The sequence below is a fragment of the Schistocerca cancellata genome, chromosome 1, assembly GCF_023864275.1.
Source record: "Schistocerca cancellata isolate TAMUIC-IGC-003103 chromosome 1, iqSchCanc2.1, whole genome shotgun sequence".
NCBI classification, from domain to species: domain Eukaryota; kingdom Metazoa; phylum Arthropoda; class Insecta; order Orthoptera; family Acrididae; genus Schistocerca; species Schistocerca cancellata.
Window position 1 is genome coordinate 652,525,172 of NC_064626.1, and position 22,038 is coordinate 652,547,209.

General features: G+C 41.9%; 1 protein-coding gene across 4 annotated transcripts in view; it reads right to left on the reverse strand.

Moving 5' to 3' along the window:
• LOC126183439 (calpain-A) overlaps window positions 1-22,038 on the reverse strand; it is a 642,654-nt gene that overhangs the window by 112,006 nt on the left and 508,610 nt on the right. For all 4 annotated transcript variants that reach the window (XM_049925446.1, XM_049925430.1, XM_049925454.1 and 1 more), the window contains one exon: window positions 9,607-9,783. In XM_049925446.1, coding sequence (XP_049781403.1) covers window positions 9,607-9,783 — 177 coding nt within the window. The remainder of the gene's footprint in view (window positions 1-9,606; window positions 9,784-22,038) is intronic.

Here is a 22,038-nt window from a genome sequence, read left to right on the forward strand (position 1 = left end):
CGGTAGAGTACTGTAGTTTAAAATTTTGTTTTATATCCTGGTCTAATGATTGCGATCTGCATTTCATGCTGGGTTGGATAGCAAATCAATTGTACGTTATCTAATGGTGGTGGGTTGTGATTAACATAGGTCTTTTTTTGTTAACATCATTGCTACAAAAGATGTTCAAAAATGATCCTGGTGATCACTGAATATTTGTGCTTGACTTATTACACTGAGACCCTTCTGACGTAAAACTATCCCAACTCCGTTGATTTATCATTGAACGTTCACCTTCAGGTCCTCAGTATTGTGGAGACTAGATTCATACACTCTCCTTTGAGTGGCGCCAAAGAAAAAAAATCGCTACTACACATCTTTGGGGAACGTGGAGGGCACAGCTCACTACTGACAACTCTTTCATTTATGAAACCTAAATGAATGCGATTCTGTGAAACGTTTGATGTTTGACACGTTGCTCTGTCTTGTTAGAACAAGCTCTTACTTTTTATCATGAGTTAACTCTGTATACAATTCATCGAAAAAAATGAGAAACTTATGTATTGACACTACTGTAAAAAAAAAAAAAAATCGGTTATCGATTCACTATATGACTACCGGATACGGCACACTGAACACCGATTTTCTCATCGTGAAGTAGACGCTCTAAAATCTTTTGAGGATTCGTCATCGAATACCTAGTGTTCTGCGAACAACATGGCAAAATAAACTGCACCATACCTTGTCCCACATGGAATACGACATCGGGGAAGGCTTGATATTTTCCCTTCAAACAATTGAGAACGAGCATAAGCCTGAATATGGCATTTTACACAAGCACAACTACATTTTCAATACCACACTGCAATGAAACGTATATTTCAGTAACACGTGACCACCTGACAACCGGCAGCAACAATCAGCAGTAACACAAAAATCCGCCTGTCGCGCTAGTTGCGCGAGAGACTGTCGGAGTGTGTGTGTGTGTGTGTGTGTGTGTGTGTGTGTGTGTGTGTCGGGTAAAGATTTTACCGACTTCGGTTTTATGTTGCTTACTCTGTATAGGGAATCTAGTGGAAGATAACACATAATGCGATGATGATATGTTCAAGAACATTTATAACTTGAGTTGGGAACATTTCAAATCTTTTTGCCCTTCAAAAATTACATTTGTATAAGCTGAAGAGCTGCTTTGAAGGGACCATATTTGCTGTGTTTACTGTCACACAGTTGTTAGCAATTTGAGTGAATTAGCGTAGATATGATCTAATTAGGGCCTATTTTCATCTAGTCTTTTGTTAAAATCTATAGTTTTTATTTATGTTACAAATCTAAAACTATATGATACTTTGGGATACCATCTGGCCGTGTGTGCACTTTACGCATATTGCTACGCAAAAGTAGTTTGCTTCTTTCTTTGATGTTTTTCATTGTATTTCACTAGCTTTGTCGACCTAGTTGCATCTAGGTCTGGCTCCTTTTAGTGTTAGCATGATTCTCATTGTTGTAGATGTTGTTTCACAGAAGAGTACCACTTTTTGTGCATTGACAGTATTGAAAGATGACTAAATTCTTGCAGCTCTTCTGAGATGTGCCAGAGAAAATGGTGTTGCGGAAGTAGACGATGATGTAGTCTGTGTTGCTGAAGTAAGTGATACCAATAAGGCCTAATATTGCAACTTCAAGTTTTGACGACGTTTTTGAAAACTATTTATGTTTTGATTCAATTTTTAAAAGATATTTGATGCAATGAAGATCGAAATCAGTTTACCTGAAACTGTTGAGAAACGGAACAAACGAGATGTAGAAATTCATTGAAACCTGTATAATGTGATTACAAACTGTGGTGTAATGCAGACCAGAATCGCTACGTTTTTTGTGGTGTCACCGCCAGACACCACACTTGCTAGGTGATAGCCTTTAAATCGGCCGCGGTCCGTTAGTATACGTCGGACCCGCGTGTCGCCACTTCCGTGATTGCAGACCGAGCGTCGCCACACGGCACGTCTAGTCTACAGAGACTCCCTAGCACTCGCCCCAGTTGTACAGCCGACTTTGCTAGCGATGGTTCACTGCATACGCTCTCATGTGCAGAGACGACAGTTTAGCATAGCCTTCAGCTACGTCATTTGCTACGACCTAGCGAGGCGCCATATTCAGTTATTATTCTGAACAGATAATATTGTGAATCATGTCCCGTCAAGAGCGACGTTCATCGTTAATGGATTAAAGTTAAGTATCAAAGTAGTTACGTCCGCTTTCTGAATTCTGATTCCTTGTCATGTTCCAGACCTCACGTCAGTATAGTTCTTCCCTCCTCACGCCAGCCTGCGTGAGCTAAAACGCATGTATTTCGGCCTTCCACTAGTAACACGGTGTTGGCTCTTCTGCCAACACAACATTTTTGCCCTTTACATTTAGAGTGAGAAATGAATCTCTGGAGAGGCGATTTCAAAAATTACACATTAGGAGAAGCTGTAGCATATGGTTCACAAAAGAAGTCTTAGGAGACTGAACTTGTTAACTTTTATTTACTTACTTTGCCTTGCCTCAAGGCTGAAAGTACAGAAAATTTTTGGATTTTGGCATAATGGCGATAAACAGGAAAAGTTTCTAATTTCGCCTCTCACCTACAGAAATGAAAGAGACGAGTTTGATTATAGGATGTCACCCCCTGAAATTCTGATATTTCTGTGGTAAGACTATAACTGTGTTGTTTCCAACCACCATGGGACAGAAGTTATTGTGTGTAGAAAGCACAAGCAGGATACTAAAATCAACAATCATTTCTCTTCTGTAGCAAAGGACTAGAATTGTAATGTGGGAGGTGTGAACCATGTTACTCTCTCAGATCTGCTTGTGGACCTGGAAGAAGATCCAATGAGTGTAAATGCTTATGAACTGTGCAGTACAGTGTATGGAAAGATTCCACCTGGAGCTGATGAATAACGTTGCTGAGGGACTGACAAGTAAGATGAATTTAAAACATGCCAGTCCCAGCGCTTCCAAGGCCAATTTTACAGAAAGCAACAACAGGAAAAAATTTAGTCCCAAAGAATGTAAGTTCAGAAAATAAAGGTGATCGTTTCGTCACTTTTGCAGCAAAAGCAATAATACGAAGTATGTAGACGAAAAGATTCAATCTATACCAAACGCAAAATGTTTATTTGTTGGAGGGTTTCTTAGCTGCAATGAAAACAAAAATATTTTTACTGAATTACATTTAATAACAGTGTAATTATCTGCCTGAAGTTCACCGTTTTTTAAGCATTTGCGCATTCTGACACATATTCATTCATTACTTAGGATATGTGCGATACTGAGAACTGTTGGTCGCCTCAACACTTGAGAGTGTTATGAAACTGATCAGTAGTCCTATTTTCGTTGCGTTTTGTACTTTATACATTTAAGAATTTGCTCACCTGATACTTCAAAATTTTTTTCTGAAATAACATTAATTTTAATTCCTGAGTGAACAAATAGTAAAACATTTTATTTATATCCAAACAGAAATTTATGGTCAAACGAATCTAACTTAAGTATTATTAATTCAATTATTTTGCAAGTGACAATTATCTTTCGTATTTTTGATGTACTTCAGAATTACATTTCAAGTTATCGACGTTGGAAGTGTTAAATAGGAACTCTGAAAACAATATTGGAAAAATATTGTTAATACGTGCTTTCTTAAGTTAAAGTAGATAGGACGAGTTGGCTTGCTTGAGTTGCGAGTAGAATGTTGAAAGCATTGAATTGATAGTCGTCTTATGTTCTACATGAAAGATTCCATTTATGCAATAAATGAGTTTATGAGTGAACTGAAAAACCTGCAACGTCTTAATATCGACTTCAGTGAGTGAAATGAACACACTTGGAAAACTTTTGAAGGCAGAAAAATAATTTGCTGCAAGACTACTTTGCAACGAATTGAAGGAACTACAATGGACGTCGAGGCAGAAGTTAAAATTAATATTTATACCGTTTTACTGCGAACGAGCAGCTAATTGTCCTCTTCTCATCTTCAGATTTATTGAAGCTGGATAAAATTGATTCCAACGTAATCGCAGTACATATATGCGAGATTTGGGAAGAATTTTAATTTTTGAAAATTATTTAGTAGAACGAGAGTAAGGGGGCTTGCAAGGATAAGATGGTACTTAAAAAATACAACCTTTGTAATATGATGAAAAAATAAAATTAGTATTCCAAACAACATTCACTCTTATTTTGTTACTATTTACTACTGTGAGCCATAGCAAAACTGGAAAATGTTGCCTAAACTATCAAAAACACCCACAAAGGGTTATAGGCTGTTTAAATATGTTCGTATTTGGTTCATTTGTGTATGTCGTAGTAAACACAAGCACCAAATTATTAAGTAGTGCACTGCCCATGTAATGATACGAAAGCAAGCGACAGTAGCGCTCCTAATGGCCTGGGAGTTAACTTTGAACAGAGGAAAATATGGCGCGAATTCTCTTCTTTTTGATTTGCAAAATATACGAGTATTAGATGATAATATTTTTCGTTTATACTTTATGGGTGAGTGTCCTAGTCAAAAGCAAAGTGCATGACTGGAAACGTTTTTGTGACCTTCCGAAGTAATATATTTGAGATGTCACAACTAAAAACTAAGATTAACTTCTTATTTAGCTGGGAGGCCGATACTCGTAAAATTTTGTAAATGACATCGTGATCACTTTTTACTGGAAAATTATTTGTCTGTAAAACTCAAAATTGCAATTTAGACTGTGCGGCCATTACTATATGGAAATAATTGCGCTTTAGCACACTTAAAAATCAAATCATCTGACATGACATGGAAACAGGTTTCATCGCACTGTCACTGATTACGCTTCTTGCCTGTACTGCACTCTTTGAATTGCATTTAAGTATGTTGCTCATATTCTGGTTTACTTTTGCACGGCATCTGTAATTTTGGGTGAAGTAAATGATTCCATATATGTTTTTGTTTCATATAAAACAATCTTCTTTCGTCATATGGTCTTCTGTTGCCTCATGAATACAAGGTGTTTCAAAAAGAGAATGTTAAGTATTGCAAAGTATTATGCTGTCTAAACTATTGATCGCTCCGCCGCAGCTCTGTTATTGGAGGAACTAATAAATTTTCTAGTTCATATTTATTGCCACTAGATATCTGTTTTCATTTTCTTGGTTACCGTCACATGTTGGACCGGCAGCAGGAATCATCGTGTGTTCTCGAGTTTACGAAGTGTCATTACGTGATTATAGTGTAAAGACGTTTCAAGCTGAGGTACGAAACTCAACGGATGGAACATTCGCAGATGGTATCGACAGTCCGTAGAAGGAAAGACTAATATGTCTCACTAATGTAAACCGCTTTCTAACGCTGTCCTACAAAATCAACTGGTAGTGCCAATCGGAAGTTACAACTACCTACTAAAGCAATTTGTCGTGTTTTGAGAGGCGACTTTCCACCTTAGTGCGAAAGTAAACAAACACAATGCTCTAATTTGGGGCCTACAGAATTATCACGCACACACTGAACTTTTAGGGAACTCTACCAGGCCGTTGGATTGGTCGTCAAACAACCGGCGAATAAGCACTTCTCAGTTGACCTCTACAGTCACCAGATTTGACGCCCTTTTTCTTCCTGTTGGGTTTCATTAAGGACAAAGCTTATGTAGCAACACCACCGCAGAACCCAGAGGAGTTGAAGAACCGGATCCGTACTGCCGTATCATCGACGATGGACATGCTTACGCGAATATAAGAGGAATTCGAGTATCTGAGTGACTTTTTCGCGTCTCTTGTGAAGGACGTATTAAACATAAGGGAACTTAACTGGCGCCCGGGACACGACACTTTATTGGCGACCCTCACCATCGACGCCCGGAGTACAATACTTCACTGTCGCAACCCCCCCCCCCCCCCCCCCCCAGCGCCCAGTGTACGACACTGCACTTCATTGGCGCCCCTCGGGGGCCCCCCCACAACCACCACCCTCCCTCCAGAAACCTACAATAATGCAATACATGGCATTTACTCTAATAATAATCTAGTTTTCGTAAAATCTTGCTCGTCTTGGTAACCATCTGGCGCCCCCCTCCGCCAGTGACAACCAGGGCGTGATAGGCCCACTTGACGCCCTCGCTACGTCAGTTTTTTAATAAGTGTGTGTGTGTGTGTGTGTGTGTGTGTGTGTGTGTGCGCGCGCGTATATTCTTTTTGAAACATCCTGTATTTCTTCCTGCTTATGTCTCCTTCAGTGAACCGCTCAATTTAAATGCACTGTAAGTATATTGCTCATGTTATTCTTTGTGTGTACTCACATCCATTTTTTTTTATATTTAATGGCATTTAATGGAGACTGAAATTTTCAATGAAGGGGATGATTCAAGTAAATTGATTTCTACTAAAATGTAATGTTCGCAGTACCTGTTAATAATGTGAGAACATATTTGCATAATTGCTGTTACATTTTCAGCTGTTACATTTTCAGCTGTTACATTTTCAGCTGTTACATTTTCAGCTGTTACATTTTCAGCTGTTACATTTTCAGCTGTTACATTTTCAGCTGTTACATTTTCAGCTGTTACATTTTCAGCTGTTACATTTTCAGCTGTTACATTTTCAGCTGTTACATTTTCAGCTGTTACATTTTCAGCTGTTACATTTTCAGCTGTTACATTTTCAGCTGTTACATTTTCAGCTGTTACATTTTCAGCTGTTACATTTTCAGCTGTTACATTTTCAGCTGTTACATTTTCAGCTGTTACATTTTCAGCTGTTACATTTTCAGCTGTTACATTTTCAGCTGTTACATTTTCAGCTGTTACATTTTCAGCTGTTACATTTTCAGCTGTTACATTTTCAGCTGTTACATTTTCAGCTGTTACATTTTCAGCTGTTACATTTTCAGCTGTTACATTTTCAGCTGTTACATTTTCAGCTGTTACATTTTCAGCTGTTACATTTTCAGCTGTTACATTTTCAGCTGTTACATTTTCAGCTGTTACATTTTCAGCTGTTACATTTTCAGCTGTTACATTTTCAGCTGTTACATTTTCAGCTGTTACATTTTCAGCTGTTACATTTTCAGCTGTTACATTTTCAGCTGTTACATTTTCAGCTGTTACATTTTCAGCTGTTATAAGGAAGCATGCTCTATTCACTAAGACAGCAATACATGCTCAATGGCAAGAAATAACATTCGGAGCAGAAAAACAGTCATCCTGTAACAAGATGTAATAATGTTGAATACCAGTTCTCTCAAAAGCTGATAACATGGGATTCTCCATCAAACACAAGAAAGTACAGAGAACGGATGCAAACAAAAATGAAGAAGAATGTAATCAATATACTTACAATGCATTTAAATATAGCAGTGCACGAAGAGGTTTATAAACCGGAACAAATGTAGATGAGTCCACGGAACACCTTGCAACGAAGCCATCTTCTGTTTTATATGGAAACAGCAGAACAAATATGGAATCCTTTAATCCCACCAATATTACGGATACCAGCAAAAATCAGGCTGAATGCAATTACAAGAGTGCAATACATACGAGTGGGCGTTATTGGGAACAATCCAATGAAACCAGTTTCTTTTTACTATGAAAGTGAAAAAAAGCATGGAAGATTATAAATCACCCAATAAGAAGACGACATGAATGGCTGATGAACTTTCAGCACTCCAAGTGGCCTGATAAAGCACCAGGGTCATGGTTCTGGAGGTCTTTGTTTGGTTTAACCTACCATGGTACTGAATAATGTTTGTATCATTTAGAATACCGAACAAATCTTTGCCTAGGTATAATGTACTAAACAAATATAATGCTTCACAGTCACGAAACAGTAAGGGAATACTCGGATCGACCTTTCGGGACTGGCAGTTGACCCTAAAAAAAGGGAAATGCGTTATATATATGGTTCCCATCCGCCCCGATGTATCGGGACCTAGACCCAGTTTTCTCCAAATTTTGCAAAATATTGTTGCGAGCTTGGCTTGAGTACTGAGGTAACGCCATCTGTTAACGCCACATTTAAAGTAAATGCAGCCTCAGTTAGTCTTATTTATGTCAATAAATTTATGCTGACAAGGTCGTATCACAAAAAGGCGAAATCTTCCGAAAAATATGGCGTACCAACTATTTGTACCGCAAAAAGTTCCATATGATTGTTTAAAATAAAAAGTAATTATATTAAATAAATTTTTTTCTTCCTTTCTACACCTCCATCTCAGATGGTCCAAACGAGCCCCCAGCTAGATTTGGCAACCGTAATTATACATAAATAGGTCGAAAGGTGCATTATTAGATTACAAGTCTGAAAATTAAACACTGGAAATGGTACAACAGAGAAGCATCCAAGACTAAGTACTTGGCGTGACTTGACATGGGAATATAACTAAACTACACTGGCGTGCAAACCTCCAAGACGGAAATAAATTTTCGTGTGATGGCTTACCGCCAATTAACGTAGCTCGATGGAACTTTGACCATGCGTGTAAGGGGCAGTCAGACGAAAACGAGACGGACAGAGAAGTAAGTGAACCGTTTGTATTTCAGAAGTCATTGCACCACAACTATTAATACATTTATCCCACAGTGAGACATGACGTTTAGCGCCTTCATGGAAAAATGTTTGCGGTTGTCGACGGAAGCATAGGTGCACATAGGGGTGCACATCTTCGTCCGAAGCACATGACGGCCAGGAATGCCTTCGTTAACAGCTTCAAAAGTATGGAAATCGCTTGGGGGAGAGATCAGGACTGTATGTAGGCACTGATTGTCTTGTTTCACTGCGGGATAAATGCAGCAACAGTTACAGCGATTAGCTTTAGAAATAATAAATAATTTTCTTACCTTTACCCTCCCCCCCTTCTTCGTTTGCATTTGACTGTCCGTTATAGAAAGAGCTGCATAGTATAGCACAGAAGTTAACTAAAAGAAATACGCCATGAGACGAACAGAAATGACACTTATTCAAGGACACTAGTTACACTCAACTCATCGCGTTTCATGATAGTCTCTGGACATTACAAAAGACGGCACGTGGTTTAAAAAGGTGTGTGAGCACCGCGGACGGCAATGCATAGTCTCAAAATGCTCCCTTCCTCGTCGTAAGGTTGGTAAGGAATATACCATGTGAGCACTAATACCATGCAAAAACACCACCTCGCTGTAAGATAATGGAAGTCGCTGCACCATTCAGTACCTCTGCTAACCCTATGATTGTGGACGTAAGAACAGCTTTACTGAGCTGTAGGCGTTATGTCATGGATATGTTGGTTAAGTCTAAGATAGGGCATCATTGCTTTAAAATGCATAGGAGGCGACGCGACAACTGCAGGGTGCACGTGAAGTCAATATTCGCACAGGGAATTTTTTATGCATAATGAAACAGATACATCTGGCCATCCGTCTCGCACACACAGATGACGGCACCTTTCTGTCAGATGACTTCTGACTGATTAGTCAGTGATTTACAGCACTCCGATGGATACCTATACTTTGAACTTTACGCATAACCTGGGCGCTTCGGACTGTATAGCAGTAATTCTATGATCAAGTACTGAGTAGGACTACATCGGAGATGACGTCAAAATATATCCTTAAGCATATACTAAACAAAAGCACTCACCATTGGACGCTTCCATTCGAACGGTTTCGGCGGACTCTTGCTGTAGAAGATGGACGAATCTTGTGCAGGAAATTCCGGATCCTCAAACAGTGATCCCTGGGCCAGACACTCCTCCCGTAGCTTGAAGAAATCTTGTACCTCTCCCCGCGCTCGCAGGCCAGAGCCACGCTCCCCGAGCTGCAACAGGGGAAAAAACGAAACTTAAGAATCTTATGACCATCTACATCTATATGGATATTCTGCAAATCACACTTCACCGCCTTCAGAATAATGCTGTTACTCCAATCTTTAAGAGCTTACGTTCTTCCCTTCCTCTCTAATGTGTCTGTAGAGGATTGTATAAACATAAGCAAGCATTTAGTCGTAGGCTCGTCACGTTAGTTTGCGTCAACCCATCTATTCTTTCCAGCGGGACCGGTTTAAGGCCCGTGCGACACAAACCATATCTCGGGACGCCGAGGGGAGTATCACACAGGTAGCGAAAGCTGACACGTAAAACTGTACGAGGGGAAAAGAAGGGATGGGAGTTGTGGGTCTCATGTAAGTCGCTTGTGTGAAAAAAAGGTTCTCGAACCGGTCCTGCTTACCTGAGGCGCTCCACTGATTGCACTGACTTCTCCTTGGGAGGAATTAATCATTAGCTTTTTTGCGTTGAGTGCAGTAAACACAGTTTAGTATTACGTGCACTTTGTTGTGCAGAATTTTTAAAGCGCTGGAAGTGACACTTGCATGTTCGCACAATTTAAGAATATATTTGACGTAATTTGTTTATTAAACCACATTTTATGCATTACGAATTGAAACTACAGTTTTCTCTACATGGTCTGTTCCACTGTAGTCTGCTGAGCGTTTACACTGATAATTATGCCTACAACTGATGCTGATATACCCTCGTACCAACCAGCGTAGGCCCCTCAGCGAAAACGGACTGAGAACCAGTAAACTCCCGAACTCTGACAACGTTCGTTTGAATTAGAGTTAACGACACTAGCTCGTTTACAACTGTGAACATGGCCCTAATTTAAGTTCCTCTCGCTAATTCTGAATCCAGCCACAGAGCATCTTTACACTAACGCCTTTCTGTCAAATTTTCATGCTTATTTTACTTTATAACCCATTAAGATACGCCATTGTGCTCATTCTCTCCCGCCAAATGTGGCAGTGTTGTTTCCAGCACATACCATTGAGAAAAACTTAGACTAGTCTCTTCCAACCAAACTGTCGCGATGTTCACTATACGACACAGAACTATCGAGTAAGTCACTGAAGTTTGTTCCGTCCCGAACTGTAAACTTCACCATTGCCCATTTCGCACCTAGGTCGATGCTAATTCTTTGAAACGATGACCTGAGAATGGCCGAAACCGGTCATTTGGTTTGAAATTAGTGTGATTGTACCGGACAACAAATTATATTCCTCTGAAACTCATTGGTGACCAGAACAAAATAGTCGTGGTCCAAAAGACGATCATAAAAGCAAGAGCTGGAGAAAAAGAACTACTGGGGCAGAGATTATATTCCAGGTAAAGAAATGTGGAATAAAAACAATACACTAGATCATGATGATTTCATATCACTCACACATTAAATCTACGTATAAAACAGCTCTACAACAGAGCTACGTTTATCACCACCCCTAAGCTATAGGCCAATGATATTTTTGTTAAGCTCCCTCAGGCAGTTAATTATGTTATGAATTTATTATACTGTCCAACCTGAGTAGGTAATTTACAATTATCGGGCTTGTTACATACAGTGTTACACTTGAGTGGGACACTTGGGATCAGGAACGAAGAAAATGATTAGGTGTTCCAGCTGCGAGACAATTATTTTGAATTGTAATTTCTTTTATTTCCACAAGATGTTTATGTTTTGGATCAGAACTTAGAGGAATTATGCTTCACAAAAACCACGGTTTCGAGAAGAATTTTCATTCAATCACACATTACCCGTTGTATTAATTATCTCAGGGTCACCTTTCGGAGTGAGAGTTATTACTTTCAGGCAAATATAACAATGGCAGTTCGACTGCTACAGAAATACACTCCTGGAAATGGAAAAAAGAACACATTGACACCGGTGTGTCAGACCCACCATACTTGCTCCGGACACTGCGAGAGGGCTGTACAAGCAATGATCGATCACACGCACGGCACAGCGGACACACCAGGAACCGCGGTGTTGGCCGTCGAATGGCGCTAGCTGCGCAGCATTTGTGCACCTTCGCCGTCAGTGTCAGCCAGTTTGCCGTGGCATACGGAGCTCCATCGCAGTCTTTAACACTGGTAGCATGCCGCGACAGCGTGGACGTGAACCATATGTGCAGTTGACGGACTTTGAGCGAGGGCGTATAGTGGGCATGCGGGAGGCCGGGTGGACGTACCGCCGAATTGCTCAACACGTGGGGCGTGAGGTCTCCACAGTACATCGATGTTGTCGCCAGTGGTCGGCGGAAGGTGCAGGTGCACGTGCACGTGCCCGTCGACCTGGGACCGGACCGCAGCGACGCACGGATGCACGCCAAGACCGTAGGATCCTACGCAGTGCCGTAGGGGACCGCACCGCCACTTCCCAGCAAATTAGGGACACTGTTGCTCCTGGGGTATCGGCGAGGACCATTCGCAACCGTCCCCATGAAGCTGGGCTACGGTCCCGCACACCGTTAGGCCGTCTTCCGCTCACGCCCCAACATCGTGCAGCCCGCCTCCAGTGGTGTCGCGACAGGCGTGAATGGAGGGACGAATGGAGACGTGTCGTCTTCAGCGATGAGAGTCGCTTCTGCCTTGGTGCCAATGATGGTCGTATGCGTGTTTGGCGCCGTGCAGGTGAGCGCCACAATCAGGACTGCATACGACCGAGGCACACAGGGCCAACACCCGGCATCATGGTGTGGGGAGCGATCTCCTACACTGGCCGTACACCACTGGTGATCGTCGAGGGGACACTGAATAGTGCACGGTACATCCAAACCGTCATCGAACCCATCGTTCTACCATTCCTAGACCGGCAAGGGAACTTGCTGTTCCAACAGGACAATGCACGTCCGCATGTATCCCGTGCCACCCAACGTGCTCTAGAAGGTGTAAGTCAACTATCCTGGCCAGCAAGATCTCCGGATCTGTCCCCCATTGAGCATGTTTGGGACTGGATGAAGCGTCGTCTCACGCGGTCTGCACGTCCAGCACGAACGCTGGTCCAACTGAAGCGCCAGGTGGAAATGGCATGGCAAGCCGTTCCACAGGACTACATCCAGCATCTCTACGATCGTTTCCATGGGAGAATAGCAGCCTGCATTGCTGCGAAAGGTGGATATACACTGTACTAGTGCCGACATTGTGCATGCTCTGTTGCCTGTGTCTATGTGCCTGTGGTTCTGTCAGTGTGATCATGTGATGTATCTGACCCCAGGAATGTGTCAATAAAGTTTCCCCTTCCTGGGACAATGAATTCACGGTGTTCTTATTTCAATTTCCAGGAGTGTAGTTCAGCGCATGTCATCGTGTGGCGACAGCTGGGTCGGTAGCCAGAGCCGGTTTAAGGTCACTTGCTAGTGAATCTACTTCAAAAATTCGAATTTGTTTTCCGTCTTAATATTTAGAATTTTGTGAACAAAATGGTAGTTAAATTAATTGCTTCGGACATCGGGAACATCTTTAAACACAAATTTAAATATATGTCGGTAGGCGTCGACGACGGTGTTTCCGCTGCGGTCGGATGTCAAATGGCGTCATTATTATTTTACCACTTCGAAAAGATACACTGCGTATTTGTTTTTTGAGTTGGCAGCCCTATTAGCATAAACGCTTTCCGATGCTCCTTTGTTTTCTTGTGTGTATCTATGGTTTTAGAGAGTTGTTTGTGTTCAAACTTCTGTACGTTGTTGAGTTGTTGGTGCTGTGTCATTCTCGGATGTAGTTACGCCTCCAAAAAAGTGTTTTGGGGCGGGAAAACTTGAGTTTTATGGTAATCGGTTTACCTTGTTGGAAATTAGAGACACTGTAATAACATCCACAAACCAACTGGATGTTATGTCGACTGCGCTATGAACCTCAGACAGAAGCTAAAATATTTGAGTACCCAGAGTGACATTTCTATAAAATATGATCCAAACACTATAACGGAATGTGTTTCCATATTTGCTGAATTGAGTGCTTTATGGTCGCTTCTAAAGAATGGTGTTTTGTTATTTCTGTGGGGTAACTAAAACTGGGTATTCTTATGGATTGTGCAAAGGAAGAGTTTATAATACAAATATAAGACTTACATATGGAATGAGGTGTACTGGGAAGGGTAAAAGGGCAGCTCACACATTTTGTGCTCTCGTGAATTTGCCCCCACCTACAAGATTTGAGAAGTACACACCGTTACTTCTTGAAAGTCTTTGTCAAGTGAGTGCTGTGTCAACGAAGAAAGCAGTAGAAGAAACTGTGTTATGCAATGAAGGTGACACTGATATAGCTGCAGCCTTTGATGGGACATGGTAAAAGCGTGGTCACCTATCACTGAATGGAGTTGTCACCGCAACATCCCTATAAAATTGAAAGGTGATTGACATAGAATTTATGATAAAGTACTGTTATGGTTGCACAGGAAATAACCAGAATCATGTTTGTGTTCAGAATTTTTATGGGTACAGTGGTGGAATGGAATCAGAGAGAGTTCTCAAAATATTTCAAAGGTCAGAAGAGAAAAATGGTGTACAGTATGTGAAGTACCTTGGAACCGAAGACTCCAAAGGGTTTGCCTTGGAAGAACTGGACAAATTGTAAAGTTAAAGTGCGTTGGTCATGTCCAAAAGAGGATGGGCACACGTTTACATAAGCTAATAAAAGATATGAAGGGGGGGAAAAGCTCAGTGATGGCAAACCAATTGGTGGTCGGGGTCATCTTACCAAAGAAGAGGTAGACAAACTGCAGCTCTATTATGGTTTAGCTATAAGAAGGAATCGAGACAATATTGGGGCCATGAAGAAAGCAGTATCGGCTACCTTTTTACATAAAGCTTCTACTTTAGACACATGGTGTGGATACAAAAAAAGCAATTGCAAATGGTGAGACTTAGGCACACCATCACTCCCTGCCATTTGAGGTATTTGAAGCAATTAAGCCCATATGCAGGGACCTAAGTGACACTAAACTATTGTCACAGTGCTTACATGGAAAGACACAAAAGTTAATGACTGTTTCAACTATGTAATATGGGAATGCTTGCCTAAAACTGTTTGTTAGTTTCAATACCATGAGATTAAGTATATCAGATGCAGTTATTTGCTTTAATCATGGGACAGTTAGCAGAAGTGATGTTTTAGAGTTGTTGGGACTAACTCCTGGTTTCAATATGAGACAAGCACAGATGGCAATTGATTCCTTGAAAGTAGCCGAAGGCGAAAAATCGGTTCTTGAGGCAACTAAAGATGCCAGAATAGCAAAGAGGAGCAAGAAAAGGAAGAGAGAAGATGAACACACAAACCAAGAATAACACGCAACTGGAGGGTTTTGAGAATAAAGGTGAGTAACAGATGAAATGAACCTTCGATCTGAATTTCCAAAGAATCAAATTTTCTGAAATGTTTATTTTATGCGTAAAAAAACTATTTGAGCTAGCGGTCTGAAATTTTTTGTGGTATTTGAGGCTACCATTTGTAGAAAAGTATACTATAGAAACCAGCTTACTATCACCAGGAGGAAAAATATACTCTTATTAACTATAAAAAATTACCTTAATTTTGATTGTCTAATTTATGTATCTGTAGTATAAAAACTATTGATTGAAATTATTTGATTGCTGTTTACTTCGTTTATATAATGAAGTTTATATCAAAGCTATTCTGATTATTCTTATACCAAAATCCTCATTCTTAAAACACTTTCATTGTCCTAAAATTTCTTTGTATTCAGAGTTCACATTATGTAGTAAGACCCTCATAAACTTTATGAAAATTCTTACTGTTTCCCCAGCCTTAAGACCCGCTGCTGTAAGATTTCTGTACCGGACGTATCACTATCAGCAGTGGCCGCTTGTGACTTATACCCCTGTCAGCTGTCACTATCGACTGTGATGCGCACTGTATACAACTCTTACATTTGGAGGCCCGAGTCAGTTCGGCGCCCAAAGCGGCCGCTACCAATCGTGATACGTCCTGTATAGAAATCTTACAAATGTGGCGCACCTGGTGCGATTGCCAAAATGGTTCAAATGGCTCTGAGCACTACGGGACTAAGGTCATCAGTCCCCTAGAACTCACAACTGCTTAAACCTAACTAACCTAAGGACAGCACACAACACCCAATCACGAGGCAGAGAAAATCCGTGACCCCGTGCGATTGCCAGCTTGACGCCCCAAGAGGTGGCTTGTGTAGTTCGGGCCTTAAACCGGCCCTGCTTGTGGCACCTGATTTTAGAGATGACTGGTATCCTATAAGAGTAGTCTTAAAATAGAGCGTATTTAAAAATTAAAATAAACTGTGCCTACAGTCACATGGAAATATTGGATCACATCCAAGTCTCAGAGTTGTGCTGGCGATGGTCACGACTACCAAACGAAACCTAGTTATCCTTGCATGGCACTGGTGGCGTCGACAGTGCGGCAGTAGATTGAATGCGCGGGTGGGGCTTAGCTGGGTACTTCTATTTACAGCGTTCCTGGCGGGAGCCGAGCGAGTAGTGAGACAGCAGCACAAAAGCATTAGCGGTCGCTCCCGGTTGCAACGGAAGACATTTCGAATACTGTTCTGAACGATAGGTGTGCTGGCAGCCTTTGGCGAACTTAGACTAAGTACAAAGTTTCATCATTTGTACCTGGTTCATAATTGGGTTAGGCGTTGACATCGTGTTCTTTTCCCCCTTTTAATGGACGTGGAATGAAATGAAAGTACTTGTGAATAAAGAAAATGGGTGAGAGTAAAGAAGATAGAAGGCTCTTATTCGAAAGGAGGCCACTGCAATTTGTCAACATTGCAAGGATTAAGCTATACTAGAATTGTGCTCACGTATGTGGGATCGCTGTCAACATTAAAACATTTACAGTGTAGAAAGTTGTGTGCGCTATGCAGATATAGAAGCAAGCCTGTCCCAAGCATTAAATTTGTGTGTTTTTCATTCTACTGACGATTTTTCAGTTTGGGTGGATCCCGGACTTCTTTTGTACTTATGCGGATACAGCAGCTGTAAGTCCACGAACTGACTAGCCAAAACAACATGAGCATTGCCCAAAGAAGCACTGAATGCGCACCAGAGTCTAATGAGGAAATCCGCTGACATAAGCGACTTTGATAAACGGTCGATTGCTGCGGGCCGGCGACTGGGAACGAGAGTCTCGCGAACAGCGAATCTTATGCTGCTGTCTTAAGAATCTATTGAAAGTTGCATAAGGACGGTGAGGCCGCGATTGGTAATAGGGAGCAGCCTTGTGTCCATTGTTCAGGGGTCTCCTACCTTTGGCAGCACCGGCAGTACGGACACGTCTAGTCTCGCAGGAGCTCCGCGATCCGCGGCGATATTGCTGGCACAACAAAGGACATCTTTACAGATATGTTCAAACTACGGCAGGGTTCTTTACACGGGAAATGCGTTGTGCATCACGTAAATCGCTACATATATAAACAGGAAAGCTGCTCAACGATATTTACAAGGGCGTGTTGTTCCCCAACGCCAACACACTGGGGAAGAATCGTGAAGATAGAACCACTGAAATTAGGATTTCAAATAGAGCTCACACAGTTAGTCTTAATGGGATTGAAAGGGTGTAAATATACTGATATTAAAATACTCCCTCCCCCACCCCTACAACAGAGGACTGCTTTGTTAGGAAACAAAGACTTGAGCTGCTGGAAGAGGTCAGAAATATACTTATGAGAGTATAGTATAGATTCTCCGCTATGGAATTTAAAGGGTAACTATATGCGTAGCAGACATTAACATTAACTCCATAACTGTACAGAGAAATACAAGGCAGATTGAACGGCAGTAGAGCAGTACATGAAGAGCACAAAGTTGACGACTCAAATGTTACGAGCGAGCTCACCGTTGGTTTCACAGGCTCAGCTTTGTTTGCATAATGTCAGACTGACATTTAAACCCCTGTCCCCTCAGTCTTAACCGATACAATTACTAAGAGGCTTCTCGTTACTGAACAGAAGATAAATGGTAATAGCTACTTGTAGCTCACATTTCAAGTAGACCAAGCACTTAGTATCACATGCAGCAAGCTATCCAATTTAAAATGTGTGCTAATGCAACTGTAATGGTGTAGTACATTTAACTAAAGCATGGCACGAGGCGAAGAAAGTCTTACAGGGTGCGATGAACGCACATGGAAATGACAGAATGGCGTCATCAGGACCAGGTATTTACCAGAGAACGATGGCCGCCACTGTTCGGCGAACAGTCGCTTAATGTTAGCGATGAACTCTTCCGTAAGCTCATAGATATTAAAGTCTGATACGGATTCAAACACGAGATAGTTTTATAAATCCCTACCATTTTCAATTAAAAGTTTACACGACACGGGGAGAAACAGGTCACATACTTGCAGCAATCTATCATACTGGTTGCTTAAAAAGAGTGTACATATTCGTACAAGAGGTATGTGTTGATCAGTACTAGAAGAAAAGTTTCTATTATTGTATCTAGTAATCGGTATCTGTCGAGATGCGCTATAGTCCGTCCTCTGATTCTCATCAGTCTGTTAGTGGAAGTAACTGTAGGCATTACTACATGTGATTAACACGTATACTGACATCATTCAGCCCTTCGTTGCCGTGAGTCACACATTCTCTCAAATACACCTGGCTCTGGGGTGGGTCACATGCATTGATCACACGCTCCTGTTAACATCGGCACATTGTCGTGGGTTGGGCATGCACCAATGCCTTTAAATGTCCCCATAACCAAAAATCGAACGGTTTCAGGTCATGCTACGCGACCACCTTGGCGAGTCCATCGCCAATGCAACGTTGCGGTCAGGCACTGTCGCACGATCCAGAAAATGGGATAGTGCCCCACCGTGCACAAATCACAGTAACCTTCTTTCTGCAAGGATAACGTTCTCCAGTAGCGCTGACTGTTCCTGCCTGTATTTTTTATACTGAAGCGAACATGATGCCTATCCTTCAAGGTTGCTCGACGCCCTGCCCACACGTGCTTATTGCAGTAATTTACTATACCATCACTTGTGGATCCTGCCTCCTCTGTAAATGCAATGCGCATTGTGAATTGCGGTTCTTCAACGACCCGTATCTCAACAGGTATTTGTTTCGGACAAATATCATTACAGGAACTTTTAGTTTTAATCAGTACTACCTCCTTTAGGATGTGACTTATCTTTTTGAAAACTCCGTGTATTTAATTGTACACGAAGAGAGGATGAACACAAAGAAACAAGAATTTGTGTCGTCTGCCTAAATTTAAATGACGACTATTTCAGAATATTACAAGAATATTAAAAACTCTTTCACTTCATTCGCCCCCTACGTTACACAAATCAAGCACACGCCGCCATTGAAGTGATGGGGACTAGAATGGGTACAGCGCCTCACAGGGTAACACTTGTCACTCTGTGAATAGCACCACAGATCACGTTTGTTAAGTGACAGGATAGCACCATAAGAATGATCTACGTGATCTGGCCTAGCACGTCGCTCTCGTAGCGAACTCTTATAGAGCATCTTTGTCCAGAGAAGAGAGTGAAGGGGGTTCTACAATCGCGCTCAGATCTCTAAGAACGAGAAAAGAAAACCTAAAAATCTTGGGTTTGTGACATTCCGTGCTTATATATTTGCATTTGTATGAGACATTTTCATTCATATGAGACACACATACTTCCGTACGGAGGAAATATACACATCAAAAAAAGTTTTGCATTACCCCGGGTCCCAGAACTCCTGAAGATAGACGTTGACTATGGATATTGTATCACAGTTGTTCAGAGATGTCACTAAACCCGCCCAAAGATGTAAACAACCATACATGAGCAGCGCCTATTAGACGGAGGGGGTCCGACAACCGGTCAGTTCCAGTCACTCCACCGGGAAGGAGGTACACGGCTCGTGTTGTCTGTAGTTCAACCATGCCTATACGGTCAATACCGCGGTTCGATCGCGTCTGCATTGTTACTTTGTGCCAGGAAGGGCTCTCAACAAGGGAAGTGTCCAGGAGTCTCGAGGGGGGAACTAAAGCGATGTTGTTCGGAGATGGAGGAGACAGAGGGACAGGAATTGTCGATGACATGCCTCTCTCCGGCCACCCAAGGGCTACTACTGCAGTGGATGACCGCTACTTACGGATTATGGCTTGGAGGAACTCTGACAGCAACGCCATCTTGGTGAATAACGCTTTCCGTGCTGTTACAGGACGTCGTGTTGCAACTCAAACTGTGCGCAACAGGCTGCATGATGCGCAACTTCACTCCCGACGTCCATGGCGAGGTCCATCTTTGCAACCACGACACCAAGCAGCGTGATACAGATGGGCCCAACAACAATGCCGAATGGAACGCTCAGGATTAACATCACGTTCTCTTCACCGATGAGTGGTTCAAATGGTTTAAAGGGCTCTGAACACTATGGGACTTAACAGCTGAGGTCATCAGTCCCCTAGAACTTACAACTACTTAAACCTAACTAACCTAAGGACATCACACACATCCATACCAGAGGCAGGGTTCGAACCTGCGACCGTAGCGGTCGCGCGGTTCCAGACTGAAGCGCCTAGAGCTGCTCGGCCACTTCGGCCGGCACCAATGAGTGTCACACATGCTTTCAACCAGATGATCGTCGGAGTGCAGCAAGGCGGAGGTTCCCTGCTGTTTTGGGGAGGCACTATGTGGGGCTGACGTACGCCGCTGGTGGTCATGGCAGATGCCGTAACGGCTGTACGATACGTGTATGCCATTCTCCGACCAATAGTGCAACCATATCAGCATCATATTGGCGAGGCATTCGTCTTCATGGGCGACAATTTGCGCCCCCATCGTGCACATCTTGTGTGACTTCCTTCAGAATGACATCGCTTGACTAGAGTGGCAAGTATGTTCTCCAGACATGAACCTTACAGAAATGGTTGGGATAGACTGAAAAGGGCTGTTTATGGACGACGTGACCCACTAACCACTCTACACCGAATCGTCGTTGAGGAGTGGGACAGTCTGGACCCACAGTGCCTTGGTGAACTTGCCACGACGAATACAGGCATGCATCAGTGCAAGAGGACGTGCTACTTGGTATTAGAGGTACCGTTGTGTACAGCAATCTGGACCATCATCTGTGAAGGTCTCGCTGTATGGTGGTAGAATATGCAATGTGTGTGTGGTGAATGGCAATTGCTTCTACGTGTACAAAAATGCAAGTTACTGCAGATGAGTGGGGAAAACAATGTCAAATTCGAACATAGCATTAGTGGTGTGCTGCTTGACACAGTTACAAGGATGAAATATTTAGGCATAACGTCGAAAAACTATGTGTAATGGAACGAGCACGTAAGGACGGTACGAATGGTTGACTTCGTTTATCGGGAGAATTTTAGTTGTGTGTGTCTCATTTACAAAGGAGGTCGCTTGCGTAGGACACTAGTGCGACCCATTCTTCAGCCATCAAGTCGGATTAAAGGAAGACATTGAAGCAATTCAGAAGCGCGCTGCTAGATCTGTTACTGGTAGATCCGATCATCACGCTAGTGTTACGGAAATGCTCCTAAACTTAAATGGGTATCCCTGGAGGAAAGGCTACGTTCTTTTCGCGAAACACTTAAGGATACAGGGTAATTTTTCCGGCTCAATATGGTGTAAAAACCAACACATTTCTTTCAGGCACTGTTAATAATATGTATGTTTCACAGATTTTTTGTTGATATCAGGTAATGCAGCACACTTTCTAAACAATTGGAAATATTATGAAAATTTTGAACTTCTTCGGGTTATTAAAAAAATTACAAAGAAATTTATGCATTTTTTCCCAAAATGGTTCCTCAAATTGAGGTACCATTTAATCCAATGTTATACATTTGAAGGAGACCAAATTTTTACCAGAGATGCACGACAGACCTATTTAATTCCTCCTATTACTTATATTATAAAGATAAAAAATATCGCATTTTACATTCTAATTATGTAATTTTTCTATAATTTAGTTGATTCTGCAATAAAGCTTAGGTCTACTACATAAGTATGGACTCAGAAAAAATTAGAGCAATGCTTTATAAACTTTAGGAAATATTTGTACCCGAGTTCTGAAGAATACAACTTGCGGGAAATTGTGAATGAAGATTCGAGTCCGATTAAACTGCAGAACATTCCTGAAGCATAGTTTTCATCCTGCAGTATTTCTTCATCTTCAAGCTTCCTCTTGGCACTCCTTTTAGAACTTCTTACTTCTTTGGTAACTTGAACGAATCTTTCAGCTTCATGCACCCGTTGTCTGTCACACGTAAACAACTGAT